General features: G+C 37.3%; 1 protein-coding gene across 4 annotated transcripts in view; it reads left to right on the top strand.

The window, feature by feature from the left end:
• Positions 1-12,402, top strand: part of ACSL3 (acyl-CoA synthetase long chain family member 3) — an 83,018-nt gene that overhangs the window by 42,436 nt on the left and 28,180 nt on the right. For all 4 annotated transcript variants that reach the window (XM_021002766.2, XM_021002770.2, XM_021002769.1 and 1 more), the window contains 3 exons: positions 4,858-5,035; positions 8,611-8,720; positions 11,564-11,702. In XM_021002766.2, coding sequence (XP_020858425.1) covers positions 4,858-5,035; positions 8,611-8,720; positions 11,564-11,702 — 427 coding nt within the window. The remainder of the gene's footprint in view (positions 1-4,857; positions 5,036-8,610; positions 8,721-11,563; positions 11,703-12,402) is intronic.

Raw genomic sequence — 12,402 nt, 5'->3', positions numbered from 1 at the left:
GAAATTCTTTTCCTTTTCTTAACTTCCGTTAACTTCTTCCTTGTTTATCTTTTAGTTGCATTTATCTGGTTCTGAGAGGGAAAAGTTGAGATTCTTCACTAGTACAGGTTTACCGTTTCCTCCTACAACGATGCTATACCATTTGGTGCATATATATTTAGTATTGATATTGCTTCATTGTCTGTGGTACCTTTTAGCATAATGTAATTTCTCTGCTTATCTCTTTTAATTAGATCTACTTTTGCTTTTGCGTTGTCTGAGATTATGATTACTATTCTGGCTTTTTTCTTACTTCAGCTGGAACATCATAAATTCTACTTCAAGCCCTTATTTACTCTGTGTGTGTGTGTGTGTGTGTGTGTCCCCGTGTGTCCCCATGTGTCTATCTGTATGTCTGTGTGTCTTATTTGAAGTGTGTTTTTTGTAAACAACATATTGTCAGATCCTGGCTTTTATAGCAGCACTTTTTTTTTTCTTGGGTGAGGCAGTCAGGGTTAAGTGACTTGCCTAAGATCATACAGCTAGTAAGTGTCCTCCTGACTCCAAGGCTGGAGCTCTAGATTCTGCTTTTTAATCCATTCTGCTCTCTGCTTGAGTGTCTCTCTGTTTCAAATGTATTTCTTGTACACATCATATCGTTGGATTCTGGTTCTTAATCTTTTTTGCTATCTGCTTCCATTTTATGGGTCAGTTTATCCTCTTTACAGTTATGATTATTGCTTATCCTCCCCCCACCCATTTATCCTTTTCTTTTCTACCCTGTTCCTCAAAAGTCTTTTTTGATTCTGACCACTGCCTCTCTCAAACTGCCCTCCCTTCTATCAGCTCCTTCACCCCAAATTCTCTTTTCCCCTTGCCCTCCTACTTTCTTGTAGGATAAAAAAGGTTTCTGTACTTCCAGCTGAGTATGTAATGCTATTTGAGCCAATTCCAGTGAGAGTAAGGTTCAAATGTTGCCTTCCAAACCTCCCTCTCTATTTTCCCTTCCACTGTAAAAGCACTTCTCTGTGTGACAGAATTTTCCTCCTTCTACCTGTCTTTCTCACCCCTACATTTAATTTGTAGAAATCATCCCAACATAGTCTGCTCACACACATGTCCTCTGACTATGTAAATTCCTTTTAATTACTCTAATAATAATAATTTTCTTAAGTTACACCTATCATCCTTCCATATAGGAATGTAAACAGTTTAATCTTATTGAATCCCTTATGATTTATCTTTCATGTTTTCCTTTTTTTACTTCTGTTGGTTCTTGCACTTTTGAGAGTCAGATTTTCTATTCAACTTTTTGTTTCTTTTTTTTTTCATTGAGAATGCTTGGAAATCCTCTATTTCATTAAATATCCTGTTTTCCCCTTTAATGATTGCACTCAGTTTTGCTAGGTAGCTTATTCTTGGTTATAATCCTAGTTCCTTTGCCTTCTGAAATATCATATTCCAAGCCCTCTGATTCTTTTATGTAGAAGCTGCTAAATCTTGTGTTATACTGACATGGCTGCACAGTATATGAACTGTTTCTGTCTGCTCTTGCAGTGTTTTCTCCTTGGCCTGGAAGCTCTGGAATTTGACTATGATATTCTTGGGAATTCATTTTGGAATCTATTTCCAGAGGTGATAGGTGGATTCTTTTAATTTTACCCTCTGGTTCTAAAATATCAAGACAGTTTTCCTTTATAGTTTCTTGAAATATTATGTCTAGGTTCTTTTCTTGATCGTGACTTTTAGATAATCTAGTAATTCTTAAATGATTTCTCTTGGATCTCTTTTTTAGGTCCGCTTTTTACAATTAGATAGTTCACATTTTCTTCTGCTTTTAATTCTTTTGACATTATTTTATTGTTTCTTGATGTCTCATGGAGTCATTAGCTTCCACTTGCCCAATTCTAATTTTTAAGGAGTTATTTTCTTGCATGCATTTTTATACCTCTTTTTCCATTTGGCCAGTTCTCTTTTTTTAAGGAATTCTTCTCTTCAGTAGATTCTCATCCCTTCTTCCCTTTTTTTTAAAAAAATGGCCAATTATGTTTTTTAAGGTCTTTTTTTCTTTGGGTTTTTTTTGTGCCTCTTTTACCTAGCTATTAATTCCCTTTTCATAATTTTCTAGCATCACTCTCATTTCTTTTCTTAATTTTCCCTTTACCTCTCATTTGTTTTTTAAAATCCTTTTGAGTTCTTCCAGGACTTTTTTTGGGGTTTATATCTAATTCACATTTTTTCTTTGAGGCTTTGCATGTGGCTATTTTGACTTCTTTATTCTTTATTTGTTTCTTGATCTACCCAGTTTCCTTAGTAAGTTTCCATGGTCAAGTTCTTTTTTGTTATTTGTTAATTTTTTCAGCTCATTTTTTGACATTTAACTTCATGTTAAAGTTGGGCTCTGCTCCTGTGTCCAGCTTTGGGTTTTTTGTGCTGCTGTTTTGAGAATTAGTTGTTGGGGTCTGTAAGTTTTTGGTTATTTTGAGTTGTATGATCTAAGGAGAGGTGTGGTCACTGCTCTCCTGACCTGTGCTCTGATCTGTGAGTGACCGTAAGCACTCTTTTCTGCCCTGGAACTGTGAGCAGGGTCCCTATTTCCTCCTGTGGCAGCAAGTAGTTTTGCTCCTTATGTCCCTAGAAATGTGAGTTTGCTACCTGCCCTTCTGTTAATAAACATAATTGTGTTTATAGATATCTGGGAAGGATCCAGTGGATAAGGAGAAATTGATGATTAGAGAGAGGGTGTTGAATAATGATGGAGGAATTCTGCTGGAGAAGATGTGTAGTTGTACAGGTTTTGGCCTTGCGAGAGGGGCCACTTTTTTCTTTAGACTAGAACAGTGTATTTTTCTGTTGAAGTATATATTAAACTCTTGGGACTGAGAAAGTAAGGGGAGAAGATAGTATGGAATACTGAAGGGGAGAAGAAGGGAGGGTTGGATAAGGAATCAATTAGATGAGAATAAATAGGATTACCAGGTGCAATGAAGACCCTGTTGAGATTAGATAGCTTAAATTTATAGTGAACTATTTTGTAGTTTTTCCAGCTCCATTCAGTAGCACCTTAAATAATTGAGTATAAACTTGTTTAATTTGTTGTTTCCATAAAGAATGTAAGCTTCTTGAGGTCAGGGAGTGTTTTTAAGTTCTGTGTTTGTCTCCCCTGCATCTAAAGTATACTTTGCCCATAATAAAAGGGCCATTGTGGGGAGAAGGGAGGGACTGAAGATGCATGGAGTGAGGGTGAATGACTACCATATCATGGTTTAGAGGAGACAGGAGGAAAATGAATAATGGGCACAAGTAGAAGAGTTAGTTTTAGTAAAGGTAAGTCTTCCTTATTCTCTGAAACATGAGGAAATGGGGAGAAAGTGAATGGAAAGGCTGAGAAGTGATTGAAAATGAGGAGGGACTTTGAAGGAATTCCTCTTAGATGTTCTCAGTCTTCTTTATGTAAGGTCTATAAATTCATTTTCCTGTTTTGTCCTTGGGGGTGCTTAGGGAGGGGAGACATTGTGACTTATCTAAGTTTCAGGTGAGAGGTTAGTCTGCAGTTTCACAACAGAGGCAAAACGCACTAGAACTCAAATTTCTCTGTATTTGTAGCATTTTGGACTCCTCAGCAAGACCTATTTTGGTGCTGTGTGGGAAGGAGTGTACTTGCTGGAAGCTTTGGTAATTTAAGGATCTTGGAAATAATTTAAATTTTAATCCATAGCTTGGGTTTTGTTGGTTCTTATAATTTTTCAACAAACTTTGATTTTTTTTTTTTTTGCCATCAGGATTTCATTGAGTTCTTTCTTTGTGCCACATGGTGGCACCATTGTGTGGGTTTAGATGGAATATTAAAATTTTTATGTATGGCAGAGTTTTAGAAAATCATTCATTCATCTTTTGCCTATAATACTCTCAATAACTGATCCATTGTACACATATTTTTGTCTAGATTATGATAATTTCTCATTTCCATAAAGCTCCTTCAGTGGGGCTTCATTGTGCAGAGCATTACAGAAAACAAAAGTTTGGGTCAGCTATTAAAAAAAAAGCATCTGAAACTTGTACCTACCTGTCTTTGTAAATATTAATTTCATAAATCCATTATAATTTTAACCTAATTTTCCCCCATATTTATGTGGAGATTTTTACCTTCATATATTTTATAAAACTTAATTTTAAGAAATACTTTATATAACAAGTATTTAGTAAAAGTCTTTGACAAATGAATATTAAATTACATATTTGGAAATCAACCTGTTGCCTGTTTATAGTGCACCTGTCTAGGAATGAAACTTATGAGGAGATATTTGTAATACATTCATGTTTTACATGAGAGTTGGGTAGCAGTTTTCATGAGTTAGATAGCAGAGTGTGTTCCAAGTCCAAATAGGCCGAGGTTTGTTTTTCTTGCTAACCTAAGGCTAAAACAAACAGTTCGCATGGTACTGAAAAGCCTTTAATATTTTTCAGAGTACAAGAGAGGGTGAGTTTCTGCTTAGTAGCACCATAGCATTAAATACAGTCATTTGTACATAGAGCAGGAAAAGTCAAATTTTAGTGCCTAGGTATTTTGATACCAACACTTGGAAAATCAAAGTGAAGTACAGAAATGAATTGATTAAAAAAGAGTTAAGATTAGGAACTTAAGTGAAGATGAGGGTAAAGTATCATCATCAAAAGGTAGCTTTATAATTAATAAAGAACCGGTGGTTTTTTACTCAAAATTTGCTTTTCTAGATTTTCCTTGGACTAAGTAAGTATGCTGAATGAATTGGAAGTAAATGCTACCAGACAGTTTGTAAATTTTTATATAATCCAGTTTCAATCTGAAAGTAAATAGCTCTGTCACATTATGGTGTACTTATACTTTTTTCTCACTAGGTTATTCTTGGAGATTACAATTGGATGTCTTATGAAGAAGTTTATATTCGAGCCTTTAACTTTGGAAATGGTCTACGGGTATTGGGACAGAGACCAAAAACTAACATTGCCATCTTCTGTGAAACCAGAGCAGAATGGATGATTGCTGCACAAGCTTGTTTTATGTATAATTTTCAACGTATGTAAATTTTTATAAAAATTTCTTAGTGTCTCTTGTAATGTGATTGGTAGAAGTTATTGACCTACTTTTTTTTAATCTACAAGGATAATAAATTGAGTGTTTTCAACTCAGTAGATAACTGCAATTTTTTTAAAATTACGGCTTGAATATGATTCTCTTCTTCCTAATAGTCTCCCAACAAACCATTTTTCTGATTATTATTGGAAGAATAGTTGGAGAGGTAGTATTGGAAACAGTTTATGTATGATGCGCAGTGTTCAAATAAATTTAAAATATTTTTGTGACCATCATTATTATTTTTTCTTTAAACCGTATCACTTATTACTTCCATGCCCTTGCTATGGGAAGTATAGACTGGAGATGAGAAGGGTGGGAGAGTAGAAGAGGTAAAAGTAAAGAGCAATTGCCAAATAACTAAGAATGCTGCCTTTTTCCTTCTAGTAGTTTTCAAATGAAGGTTGATTATTTGATAATAGACCTCAAACGGTTGGGTGTATTTAATTTCTTTGGCAGTTAGAAGCAAGAAAAGAGATTATTCAAGAATGACTTGTAATGACATTTAAGTAGTCATTTTGTGATGGACCAATCACTTTGTCAGAGGAGTGAAGGATGGAATGGCGTAGGGAGAGATTTGAGGCAAGAAGACCAGTAAGAAGGCTTTGGTGTGGGTCTGTGCCAGGGTGGCAGCTATGTGAGTGGTGAGAAGAGGGCCTTATTGGTGATTGTTTGGATCTGTGGGCTAAGTGTGAGTAAGAAACCAGGACTGACACTGGGGCTGCTAAGCTGGGACTATGTTGGTGCCCTTGAAACCACTAGGAAACTTTGGTAGATGGCTTGGGGGAAAAGCTAATGAGTTCTGGATTAGACATGTTGAGTTTGAGAGTTCTGTGGAACATTTGAGTTTCAGAGCAGTTGGTGATGCGAGACTGGACTTTAAGAGAGAGGTTAGTATTGAGTAAACGGCCTGGGAATCATCTGCGTAGAGATGACAGTTGAACCCATGGGACCTAATGAGATTACCAAGTGAGATAGTGTACAGGTAGGAGAGAACAGGACCTAGGACAGACTTGTAGAGGGATACCAACTGTTTCTGAGCATGAACTGGATGAAAATCCAGCAAAAGAGAATGACAAGTGATCAGAGAGGTGAGAGATGGACCAGGAGAGAGCAGTTATATGAAAACCTAGACAGGAGATATTATCAAGGAGAAGAAGGGTGATCAACTGTGTCAAAGGGTAAAGAGAAGTCAAATGATAAGGATTGAGAAATGGTCGTTAGATTTTAGTAATTGAGATCTTTGGTAACTATGATACTGTTGGTTGTGAGGGCTTGTGGAAGATCATGGCAAAATTTGGTTTCCCACTGAAGTTCTTCAGTATTGTATGTTAATGCCACCACAGCATGCTTAAATGGGTTCTGGATAATGGACTGTTTCTCATGCTTTCCCGGTCACCAGTGGAGTGAAGCGGGGCTGTGTACTTGCTCCCATGCTTTTTTTTAGCATGATGTTTTTATGATATTGTCAGGTGCCTTCAATGAGGATGAAAATGGCAACAAGGTCAGCTACTGTGCTGATGGTAAATTATGTAACTTGAGAAGGCTACAAGCCAAGACTACTTTAGTAGTCTTGGAGACTACTAGAGGGAGAATTGGTGCATGATTTTTTTTTTGTTTGCAGATGATTATGCACTCACTGTAGCCTCTGAGACTGAGATGCAACGGAGTATGGATCGATTCTCTGCTGTTTGTGCTAATTTTGGCCTGACGGTAAACACTAAGAAAAGAGGTACTCCCAGCCAGCACACCAGCACACCACCATCCATAGATGGAACCACTGATTACAGCAGATAGAAAAATTTTGAATCCTGTGGATAAGTTCACTTTCCTTGGCAGTATACTTTCCAGGGATGTACATATAGATGATGAGGTTGATGTATGCAGTGCCAGAGCTAGCTCAGTGTTTGGGAGCCTCTGAAGAAGCAAAGAGAAGTATTAGACTGCCTACCAAACTGAAGGTCTACAGAGCCATTGTGCTGACTTCATTGTCGTATGCCTGTGAAACCTGGGCAGTTTACCAGCCGCATTCTAGGAAACTGAATCACTTCCATCTAAATTATCTTAGGAAGATTGTGATGATTTCTTGGTAAGATATGGTACCAGATGCTGAAGTTCTTTCTCAAGCTGAACTGCCAGGCATTCAAATTCTGCTGCAGCAGAGAGCACAACTCTGATGACCATGCTACGTTGTTCAAATGCCAAGTGTACATTTGCCTAAAAGACATTTTTATGGAGAACTCAAGGCTAGTGGTCACACAAGAGGTCAGAAGAAGTGATCCAAGGTCTCAAGAACTTTGGAATTGATTGTGAGACACTGGGACAGGACCACCCAGCATGGTGTGCCTATGTCAAGGAGAAGGTGCTTTGCTTGTAGAACAAAACAGAATTGTAATCGCTCAAAAGAGAAATGTGAGATGTGCAGATTTAGAGAGATCTCCATTCCAAGTGTTCATATGGACTTTTTGTGCCTGACCCATTGTACCCTGACCCTGACACAGTGGTATCATTGTGGTCCTCTTTGAGCACAAAGGACAGCTTACCATGGGGATAGCCATTTCATGTGAATGAGATCGAGACCCAGAATGCAGAGAGTGTAGAAGCTAGTACGATGAAGGGAAGAGGAGGTATGAATTGTGGCTTTCCCAAGGACCTGGAGATGCAAAAGTCCAGCTTTAGTCTTGCCTCTTTTTGTTGTTGTTGTTGCTTTTTTGGTGAGGCAGAGTTAAGTGACTTGCCCAGGGTCATACATCTAGTAAGTGTCAAGTGACTAAGGCCAAATTTGAACTCAGGTCCTCCTGACTCCTAGGCTAAAGCTCTATCCACTGCCCCAGTCCTGCCTCTTTTAATGACTTTTCTTTGACTACTATCACCCACGTTGATCTTTTCATCTAGTATTGCTGCAGTGCTAAGTTCATTACTACTTATTTTGGTGCTAAATCACTTATTGTCTTGGATCATTACATATTTCAAGTATATTTATGCTTTATTTCCTCAAAACAAGCTTTGTGAGGTCCTTGTGACAGGGGCCTTTGATTATATTTCTCTGATAGCATTTAACACCATGCGGTAGTTACCAGTAATAAGGGGTTATATTTTAGAAATTGGTCGTTTATTTGTTAATAAAAGGTAACCCAAAGTGTGACATCTAAGAAATCAAAAACAGGTGGTTCCATTTTGAAAATTGGAAATCTTGAAGATTGTCAGTGATTGGGAGTGGGAAGAAGTATGTGGTGAGCATGATTTTTTTTTTTGGAGCATAAATTAAAATTTTTCAATGGAAGTAGGTTTTTTTTTTTTTTTTTACCAAATTGATTTAAAATGTTCATGTCCTCAGCTGTTGGAATGGTGCCTGACATGGTAGGTGCATAATAAATGTTTTTTGATTGCTAGGTCCTAATGATTCAGATTCACTATCAGAAGCTGGTTCTTGTTAACTTTTAATTAACAAGTGTTCTGAAATGCTTAAATATTGATATTATGTTTTAATTTTAGTTTTTCTTTTTTCTTCCTTGTAGTTGTTACACTATATGCTACTCTAGGAGGTCCAGCAATTGTTCATGGATTAAATGAAACAGAGGTAACCAACATCATTACAAGTAAAGAACTTTTACAAACAAAATTGAAGGTAAGAAACATAGCTATTTTTATAATTATATCTAACATGCTAAGTATTTGTGGGAAAATTTAAACTTAATATGTGATAGGTTTTATTCTGTATATCCCTTGCAAGATGAGCAAAGAATCCTTTGTGTCTTTATCCAGGTCTTACCCAGTAGTACTAGGTTTCCTCCAAGGCTTTCTTCTCTTTTCTTTGTGCGATTTCTCTGGGTGATCTCATCAACACCCATGGTTTGATTATCGTTTTCTGCAGATGATTTCCAGCTCTATGTATCCAGTCCTAATTTCCGTAAGCTTCAGTCTCACATACACCTGCTGGACACCTCAAACTCAACATGCCCAATTAAGAATGAATTATCTTCCCCCAACAGACCTCCCTTTTCAAATTTTGCTATTCCTATTTAGAGCACCACCATACTTATAGTCACCCAGGTTCAAAACCTTGAAATCATCTGTAACTGCTCACTCTCAGCCCTCATCCAGATGGCTTCTGTGTCTTGTCATTTCTGCCTTCACCATATTTGCCCTTCACCCAGTGCCTTATGCCTTAGCATTTTGTGCTTAGACTATCACAGTAGCCTTCTGAGGAGTCTTCCTGCCTCAGGTGTCCCTGCTCCAGTCTGCTCTTCTGTAGCTGCCCAAGTGATCTTCTTGCAGGGACCATGTCACCCCCTCCAGCCAAGTTCTGCTGGCTCTCTCCTCCCTTCAGGATCAGATATAAAATTTTCTGTTTGACATTTAAACTGACCCCTACCTACTTTTCCAGTCTTCTCACACTTTACCCTCCTCCACATGCTTTACATTCTAATGGCAGTGGCCTCCTTGCTCTCCATCTGCCCATTCCTGGAATGCTCTTCTTCTTTATATCTTCCTCCTTTCTGCCTACAGAACTCAGTTCAGACTCACCTTCTGCAGGGGGACCAGCACCTGTCCTCTCAGATTGCCTCGTGTCTTCTGTGGATAGTTCTTTGCACAGTGACTCTCCTCCATTAGAGTGTGAGCCCCCTGGACAGGGCCCATGTTTTTGTCTGTCTTTGTATCTCTAGTACTTAGTACGTACCTGCTCTACAGTAAGCACTTGATAAATGCTCATTGATTGGTCATCAGGCTATAAGAAACATCTGGGCTTTGAAATGAAAATAAGACCTGATTGGGGTCCCTAAAGACTAAGGGACTGCAAGTGGCACCAAGGTTTGGAAGTGACTTTTTTCCCTAAATTTGTAGGCTGCACATTGAGAGAACATAGGTGGAATGATAAAGGAGCATTGGATTTATTTTACATTCCGTTCCTCACAAGAGTGTCTTGGGGGGGGTTGGGCTTGCTGATCTCTGAGATTCCTTTCCTATCTAGATCTATGATTCTGTGGTCCTAGCAGTCCTGTCTTAAACACTTATTAGCTTTGTTACTCTGAACATATCACATAATGTCCTATGGGTTCAGTCATCATAATGGCCCAGTTTCTATATCCAGCTGTCATGTCTCACCTGAGCTCTAGAGCTAAATCACTGTTCCATATTGTTCATTTTGAACTGAATGTCATATTGGTATTTCAGACTAGATATGTCTAAACAGAACTCATTGCCCTTTTTTCCCTGAACTCTCCCCTCTTCTAAACTTATCTGTTTCTGTTAAAGGTACAGCCATTCTTATAGTCACTCAGGTTATCTGGGCTATTGGAATCACTTCTTGATTGGTTTCTTTTTCTCAGTACTTTCCCTCCTCCAGTATGTTCTCCATCGTGATTGCTAAAATACAGTTCTGACCTATCATACCTTACTCAGTAAACTCCAGCAATTCTTGTTAATTCTAGAATCAAATAAAAATTCCTCTGTCATTTAAAGTCCATCACAGCCTGGCTCCAGCCTTCTATCCTGATTTCATTACACGTTATTACCCGTCAAGCATTCCTTGGTCCAGCCAAACTGGCCTTGCTCTTGTTCATTCACAACATTCTAAGTCTCTTTTCTCTTCATTAGCATAGATTTTCTCTGTCTCCCTCCTTATGTCTTAGAGACCCTATTATCCTTCAAGATTCAGATGAAGGGCCACCTCTTTTGTAACCTTTTCTGATCCCCTAATCTTCTAGTAGGTACCACTTCTTGAAATTACTTTGGATTTCCTTTTTATGTAGTTTGTGTATACTAAAATGTATAGTTACTATTTTCCCCCAGTAGTATGTAAGCTCCTTATGTCAGTGAGTGTTTCATATCTATATTTTTTATCACTAGAGCCTGTATAGTAGGGATTTAGTAAATGGCTGGTTGTTTAACTAGGACTAGAAATTACACACAAATCAAAGTACCAACCTGTCAATTTGACAGTATGTTTTTTTATCTGCAAGATAAAGAAAATCAAGATTTATAGGAAGAAAACTTATTTAAAAGCAAAACTGTAATACCTACATGTAATTATTTTTATTTAAAGTTCATTTACACTTACAGGAGAAATTATAGGAGACTATAGTAAAATTAAATTAGAAAAATTGTGTCAATTGATGTAGCTGGTCTAGACTTCTGGTGTTAATCTCTCAGTTTTATCATCTGTAAAATGGGGATAGCAGCATCTACCTCAGAGAGTTGTTTTGAGGATTAGGTGAGAATATATGCAAAATGCCAGCCATCTATAAAAACATAGAAATGTAAAATGCTGTCATTTTTGCCTGAGAAAGGGTGAATATTGGAAGTCTGTTATAGAAAATACAGAGTAGTTTAAGGTCTGTGGTCTATTTTTAGACGATTTTTCATGGGAAAAACACAACTTTCTTACTTATTCATAATATGTTAGACCTTTCAATGTAGAATACTGCATGAAGTAATGATTATTGTTTTTAACCCTGCCTATTTCCATAGGATATTGTGTCTCTAGTTCCTCAGCTGCGCCACGTCATAACTGTGGATGGTAAGCCAACAACTTGGTCTGAATTTCCCAAGGGTGTCATTGTTCATACGATGGCAGCAGTACAGGCTTTGGGAGCAAAGTCAAACTCAGGTATGGTCTGTTTTACTAATTTCTCTTCACCTGTATTTCTAGTCATAATAGAACTCTGTTAGTATAGTGTGCTCATGAATGTTCCCTTTGGATATCACTTTTATTTATACAGTTGTTTGAGGAAAAATACATTGTTATTATTAATTATTATTATTCTGTTTTAAAAGTAGTTTTGATTCAAGATTATCTTTTTTAAAAAATTTGCATTCTTTTTTCCATTTTTTCTTTTTTGATTATTCCTGAATAGTCACTAACATAAATTTCAGGATTAAATCATGAAATTTGTCTGTGTTCATAATGCTTAGATACAAATGCACATCCAAAAATATTGAAAAATATTTGTGGCTTGGATTATTTTCCCTACATAATTTTGCCCACCAAAGTTTGTGAGAGGAAGATTTAGGTTCCTGGCATCTCCAAGTGGATGCTTTGTACCATCTATGTAATAAATAATGGCTAGATGTAGTTGAAATATAACTGCTGTTACAATGATGTGTTAAATACTTTTTTTTTTTTGGTGAGGCAGTGTTGGGGTTAAGTGACTTGGCCAGAGTCACACAGCTAATATTACATGTCTGAGGCTGGATTTGCAGGTCCTCCTGACTCCAGGTTTGGTGCTCTACCCACTGTCCACCTAGCTGCCCCCTAAATACACTTTTGGCCTTAGAACTTAACAACTATTTATAATATTGATTCTTTT

The sequence above is a fragment of the Phascolarctos cinereus genome, unplaced genomic scaffold (genome assembly GCF_003287225.1).
Source record: "Phascolarctos cinereus isolate Bilbo 61053 unplaced genomic scaffold, phaCin_HiC Scaffold_7;HRSCAF=346, whole genome shotgun sequence".
NCBI classification, from domain to species: Eukaryota; Metazoa; Chordata; class Mammalia; order Diprotodontia; family Phascolarctidae; genus Phascolarctos; species Phascolarctos cinereus.
The sequence above is the reverse complement of the archived record's forward strand: the minus strand, read 5'-3'. Positions and strand labels throughout refer to the sequence as shown.